The sequence below is a fragment of the Limulus polyphemus genome, unplaced genomic scaffold (assembly GCF_000517525.1).
Source record: "Limulus polyphemus unplaced genomic scaffold, Limulus_polyphemus-2.1.2 Scaffold298, whole genome shotgun sequence".
NCBI lineage: Eukaryota > Metazoa > Arthropoda > Merostomata > Xiphosura > Limulidae > Limulus > Limulus polyphemus.
Genome location: NW_013665908.1, coordinates 592,799 through 600,004, shown reverse-complemented (window position 1 = coordinate 600,004; position 7,206 = coordinate 592,799). Strand labels below are relative to the sequence as shown.

Here is a 7,206-nt window from a genome sequence, read left to right as displayed (position 1 = left end):
AGAGTAAACCATTTTTATTATCTTTAGTTGAACTTGATTTTGAATCACTATTAGTTTTTAAATCGAATAATCCAAAATATTTGTTTGTAATTAAGCACAAAGCTACACAATGGGTTATCTGTGCTCTGCCCACGGGTATCGAAACCTGGGTTCTAGAGTTGTAAGTTCACAGACATACAGCTGTGCCACTGGGGGCAATCCAAAAGAACCAGCCCAACAATAGAAACCAGTATAATAGTAGAAATGGAATGATTGGTGAAGTAGATAATCGAAGATTGTGGGATATCAAACTAGGACTTTTGATCTGATTTAACACTAACAGTGCTGTATGATCATCACTTTTATTCCTGTCGTATCACGCAGACTTGCTTCCTCATGCTCCAGTAACTACGAAGTCATACAAAGAACATCGAAACCAGCCGGTATAAGTAAGACCCCAGAAATACTATTTTTGTTGCATGTATAAATATTTTCTTTATTTGCACTTTTGTGTCAACTTGTTTTCCTTTGCTATCCGTGTTAATTTTACTCTTTGCATACTATTTTTAGAACCTGATTATCATAGGTACTTGATACTTTTCTATTGGACATCAGTATACTTAAATACCATATCCCGAATAAGTGAATTTTTGTGTGTGCTTTACATTCCCGGATATACTCTGTTAATTTAAATCTGCAGCGAATCATAACACTTTTCCTTCTGTAAATTAAGTAATCTAATCTCTCATTATTGTGGAGATTAGATACCTCTGTGCGTTATATTCCCAGTCCTGAAGTACCACAAGATTAATTGTGTTTCATCATTTTGTTGGACAGCGTATTGATTCACTGGGAGGTGTATATATTGAAAAACATAGTTAATATACATACATAAAAGAAACAGATGGGTAACTCTACATCAATATAAATTGGAAAATGCCCACTCTTGATTTTAGATAAACGTTCATAAATTATCTTACTAATACTAAAACATATCAAATATTCAAAACTTATATCTAATTATACTTTTGTGATACATTCTGTGGTTCTTAGCTTTAATTGTTTATTAGATCTATAATAATTATACTACTATAGTTCTAATAATCAATTAAAGCTCAGAATCACAGAATGCATCACAAAAGTATTAGAAGTAAGAAAAATATAAGCTATATTTTTATCTTGTTGTCAGAGGGCGTTCTTTTTGATATTGAAAATGGCAGACGATAGTGTTAAGAGTAGTGATGAACAGAATGCAATGAAAAATAGAATAAATGAGAAAAGATCTTGGAATGAAAAATGTAAGTATTTAACTGTAAACATTAAAATTAACCTGCAAAACTGTAACATTAATAGCATGGCTTACGATTTGGTGTATTACCTGAGTCAAGTTGTCACGAAAAAAATTTCAAACCCAAACGAAGTCAAATATTTATTTTTAATTTTATAAGACTGAAAAACAGAACTTCATTTTCAGGAAAAGATTATTTAAAATGTCAATTTCAAAATAAATGATATTACCCTTAGTAAACTAAGACAACATTACATTTACAGTGTTACCATGTACACGAGTTAAAAAAACAAACTGGTTCATGATACTGATACTGAATCATGAGTGAATGTCTACATAAACAGTTAATGAGTTATGTGAATATTCCTGTACAGCGATTAAAAATAAAAAGCATATGAGTGGTATTCTTATAACTCCCTATTTGAGTATTTAACTTCTGGAGCACGAATCCTATGAATTTTATAATATTTATAGAACTAAAGTTGGAAGAATAGATAGGATTTAGAACCATATACTATAGGCCTATTGTCGTATTGATGTTATAACTTATACATAGCTTATATCACAGACCTTTGTTTAAATTAAGCTAATATATTTAATTTTTACTTTTAGGGACAATTAATGACAGGTAGTTTCATTTCATTGTACTGGAAATTATTTATATGCCTGAATTTGAACATCTTATTTAATGTAATTTTCATAGTAGAAATACAACAGAAACTGAAAAAATAGTTGTGTTTGTATTTTAATGTATTCTGCTTTCGAGTGTGTTCAAACATTTGTTTTCCTAAATTTAACTTGTACTGTATAGCCAGGGATCCAAGGTCAAGAAAAGCTCTTAAAATTATTTAACATGACACCACCACCTTCAATTTTCTAGACACTTATTTTTGAAAGGTGAAAGCCTGTTATATTAGAATCAATAGGCCTGCTTGCTGGAAATCTTGCCATATATATATAAACATAATAGAACAGAACATGGCCCAGTGGGTAGAGTTCTAAACTGGGAATCTGTGGTTCCATGGTTCACATCTTGTGACTCTTGACAAACGTTGTGATCCATACTTTAGGGTAATGGTGTGTTATAAGAATGGCAGTCAAATCTCAGTATTTTGTTAGAGTTTTCTTTGAGTTGGAGAAGAGTGATATTGATTAGCTATCACTTAACAATTGGGGATGACTAGCACAGATAGCCTTCGAGTTGCTTTGTGTGAAAGTCAAACACATATATGAAATAAACATTAATGTACATGTATCCTCACATTCTGTTTTCTGTAACATAGAAATTCCAGCATTAGTAGGATTCAAAGTTTGCTCTGCACTCATTTTCTCAGGCTGCCTGAGTCATGCAGCTTCCATCACCTGAGTTCCATTTCTGGAAAGAAGGGCACTATATCAGTGATTTTCTTATGTGTTTTTAATAATTGTTAATCTTTTATTGGTTATTTAATTCAATATAGTCAAACACAAATAGCTACTTGGTAAACTTTGGAAGTGTTAAAAACTTCCACAAACAAAATACATATTGATAGTCATTTATTGAAACAAAAATATACTAAACATATAATGTAGTTCAAAATATTTTCTATTTACAAGTAATTGATTAAAATTGAAGAATATATGGATGTATTCTTTTGTGAATCATGACAGTACAGTTTTTCATTCACATTTCACAGTATTGACACTAGCGATTATGATTCTTATAAAAATCAAGATGCATGTCAGAAAATGTTAATATTTTTTTTCATTTATGAATTTGTTTATATTACATGTTTTGCAGACTGTCTTGTTTGTTTTTATATGAGTGGGGCGAGAGAAAGTAAAGAGGTCCTATTATAGTGTATTTCTATAGGTTAACCACTTTAATTTAGGTCTACTTGGATGAAATAGTTAACTTAGAAAAAGTGTAGTATGATAAATCAGAGGCTTGACAATAAGTTGGAACCTCTGTTAATGATAAAACAGGTTAGATAAGTCACCCGTAACACCTGTCTTCCACTATCATGTTTGTATGACTAATACATTTTATTTATTTTATATATATAGTTTAGTTTAAAATTGGTTTTGTAAAAGCCTTCTTAGTTTATTATAGATACTTATATTATTCTTGCGCAGGTTTAAAATTTCATTCTTCTGTTTAAGAAAATGGGTGCAATCCAAGTGTTTTGCAACAGTAATGATCAGTTTTATTATCCAATTATAACAAAATAAAGTGGATCTGTATTATAAGATAAAGTTAATTTAAAAATGAATGATTTTTTATGTGCATTTTGAAATAACTTAATATTATGTGGTGATTTTCAGTGTCATTATAAAACCATTCTTATACAATTTTGGAAACTTTTATACGAGTTTATTTCATTAAGTATGTTATTTCAAAGGCATTTTACTATCATAGTAGTTAAAAATTAATTTATTAAACATTAAACACCCAAATTTAAAATTTCAGAAGAAAATAATTACAGGAGATAATGTAAAAATAAGTGTTTATTATGGCAGTCTATGTAATTTCAAACTTTTATTGAAAAATATCTTATAAGTCAAGTGCACCTCTTTCATAAAACAAAGTTGAAATAGTAGAAAAATTAATTGGCTAAAACAACTTTTCTCTGATATTTATGGAATTTTCACGGTATTTTTTCAGGATAATATTGCTGTAAGCTGTTATTTCAGTGTTGTAATTTATTTGTTAGAGGGAAGTGCTGTTTGTAATGATGATGTAATGATCGAGAGAAACAATGTCTAGAAACTAGGATACAGATATAAATATGAGTAAACAGTTCAGATAGTAAACAGTGAATGAGTATTCAGTGAGAACCATTGTGTTTATTCTATTATTCAATTAGTTGATGAATTATATATTATCTAACAAAACTAGTTATTAAGTTAAGTTAGGCATACATCTTGCAGTGTATATTAAAACATTTGAAGTTAGGCCTACAACTTACAAGTGAACATGACTCTAGAAACATCATAGAAAAATAAGAAATAAATTAATATGTACTGGATCTTGTATTATTTTCACAAATGATTAAGAAAACCTGCCCAATGATAGTACACATTATAACAATATCATCAAAATGACCCCATTTCTTATATAGTACGAGATGAGCAGACTGCTTGATTATAACCTGTGAGGGTCTAAACTTTAATAGAACAGTGGCCTACAAGTTGTAGCAAAGAGTGTCAGCTCCAACCCTGTATAGGTTGTTTGGGTCTCTGACTATTAAAGAATCTTCACCAGATAATGCTGCTTTAAACAAAATTAAAGTTACATGTATGAGAAATTTTGATTTTTTTGGATCACTTGTAATTTGTAGGCTCAGATGATAACCAAGATGAAGCTATTCTTGCACAAGAAAAAGAAATTGAAAGAGAGGTAAGCTATCATAATAATATTAATAAACAAAAATCTGATGAAATTAGTATGTTGAAAATATGTAATCATGTTTCTCAGTACATTTTTTTATCATTATCTGGTAACAGTGAAGTGCCAAACTGTACTGCAATAATAAAAATGCTAGAAGTAACATACATGTACTTTTTAATTCAAAAGAGTTGTTGTATGAACTTTTCCTTTTATAAGTTGTAAATACTTAAATTTATTTTAAGCACTGCATATTTACTGATATGAAAAGTATTGCATTTTGTTGGTAGTAATACAAATTTTATTGTTAGGAAAATATTTTGGTTAAGATGTTTTTTAAATTAAAAGAAGTTAATAATGACTGATATTTACCTTTTATTCAGAATATTTCTGTGGCTAAGTTCAGGATGGTTCTAGGGAATTTAATATGTTAATTTTTAGTTTTGATCTAAGTAGATAGTTTGCTGTGATTCAAGGTTGATATTAATTTTTATATCAAACATTTCTGTATAGCTTTTGTACATTTTACAAAGTATTAGACTAACTTACAAGTATGTTTACTCAGATTGCAGATGTGGTCCCTCTGATTGGACCTCTTTGTGATTTATCATGTCTTCAGAATGAATATGCTGAGGATGATAAGGTATACCTCCACAAAATAAAGGTAATACTGGATTTCAAAATGTAATTAAACTTTGTTACTTTGAGATTTTAAATCATTAGGAAATGTATTTAGATTAAAATTATTACAGTGAATTGATTTCTGTTTGAAGTATGTTTATAAAATGCACTATGTATCATACTATAGTTTTATAGATGTATGTTTGAATTTTATTGAAAGAGTCAGGTTTTCTTGTTTATGTTGAAATTCAATTTTGTTTTTCTCAATAAGTTGCCCCCCAGTGGCACAGCGGTATGTCTGCGGACTTACAATGCTAGAAACCGGGTTTCGATACCCGTGGTAGGCAGAGCACAGACAGCCATTGTGTAGCTTTGTGCTTAAATTTGAAACCTCAATAAGTTATTTTAATGCTTATTTAGGTTTACTTGTAAACAAAAGCATCAAGTATCCTTCTAGATTACGTTTAGTGTTAAATATCGTTATTTCAGTTTTATTGAAAGTCAGGTTTTCTTGTTTATGTTGAAATTCAATTTTGTTTTTCTCAATAAGTTATTTTAATGCTTATTTAGGTTTGCTTGTAAACAAAAGCATCAAGTATCCTTCTAGATTATGTGTAGTGTCGAATATCGTTATTTCAGTTTCACTTGTATCTTACTTTTTAGCAATTGCTAGGTGGTGCAGTGGTAAAATCTATCAGTTTTTCAAGAAGATAATCTGTGACTGTTGAGAATTGAAAGAAATTAAATCTGGAAGTTAAATAGAGTAGTGAGAAGTAAGAAGCCAGTTGCTGTTCAACATTTAGTAACAGTTTATGGCAGGAATTATTTTGTATCCGTGAGTTTTTATTCTTTTCTTAAAAGGAGCATGACAAAAAGAGTCCATGTTGTTCCATGTTGTATAAAAGAAATATAAAAACATCAAAATACAATAGCAATGACAAAGACATAGTTTTTATTTTGTTTCACACATTTAATGTAGATGGGAATGTACTCGGTAATATGACTGAAAAAAAAAAGAATCTTGGCATGGTGCAAGATAATTACTTAGCCATCAAGCCAGTGTATTGTTACTAGTAGTAAAGTCATGGAATTTTAAGATGTATATATAGGTGTATTGATAACAAGCCAAAAGACAGAAATGTCTCAATACAAATCACTAGTTAGATCTCACTTGGAATGTTGTGTACAGTTCTGACCTCCTTATCTGAAAAAGGACATTGACTTATTGAAATGGGTTCAGAGGAAAGTGATATGATGATTCCAGGAGTGGAAGGGTCTTCTTATCTCTGAACTTATTTTCTCTTGAGATGAGAAGGATAAAAAGTGATGTTATTGAATCTTACAAGATTATCTGATCATTGATAGGATAAAGGCTCTGATTTCTATGTGCTATATTTTATAGACAATAGATTTAGAAAAGACAAACTAGACTCCAGTTAAGACAGTTTTATCCTTCTAACATGGTGATTAATTTATGGAGTTAGTTGCTGTCAGCAGTAGTGGAGGCCAGTATTTTACAAGAATTCCTGAAAAATGAAGGGTTGGTTTAAATCTTTACCTCCCCTTTTTTCAGCAGGTGGGTGTGAAGGACCAAATGGCAAAAGTTCCCTTGCTGTCCATATGTTATGCTGGGCTTACTTTTTTATTACCAGTCTGATGTCTTTTTAGACCATTCATACAGGAATTTTTCTTAAAGGTTCAATAGCTTTTATATATTGATAATTTTAATATATTTTGTTTTTTTCTATTTTCATTGTTTCACATTTTGAAATGCTAAATATGTAAATATCATGATTGTACAGTTACTTAAAGTGTCATGTTTCTGAGTAAACAACTATCATCGTTATTTGGTTGAAAGTAGTAAGTGACATTTGATACTTAGCTACTTGCACAGTAACAAATGATTTGCACTTAACTTGCTGCTGTTGATATATATATATATATATATATA

General features: G+C 29.8%; 1 protein-coding gene across 2 annotated transcripts in view; it reads left to right on the top strand.

The window, feature by feature from the left end:
* Window positions 1-1,176: 1,176 nt before the first annotated feature.
* Window positions 1,177-7,206, top strand: part of LOC106457165 (ubiquitin thioesterase OTUB1-like) — a 22,417-nt gene continuing 16,387 nt past the window's right edge. The window contains exons 1-3 of one of the 2 annotated variants that reach the window (XM_013916552.2): window positions 1,177-1,277; window positions 4,588-4,646; window positions 5,200-5,298. In XM_013916552.2, coding sequence (XP_013772006.1) covers window positions 1,193-1,277; window positions 4,588-4,646; window positions 5,200-5,298 — 243 coding nt within the window. In that variant the 5' untranslated portion in view covers window positions 1,177-1,192. The remainder of the gene's footprint in view (window positions 1,278-4,587; window positions 4,647-5,199; window positions 5,299-7,206) is intronic. The other variant, XM_013916553.2, reaches the window with a different exon arrangement.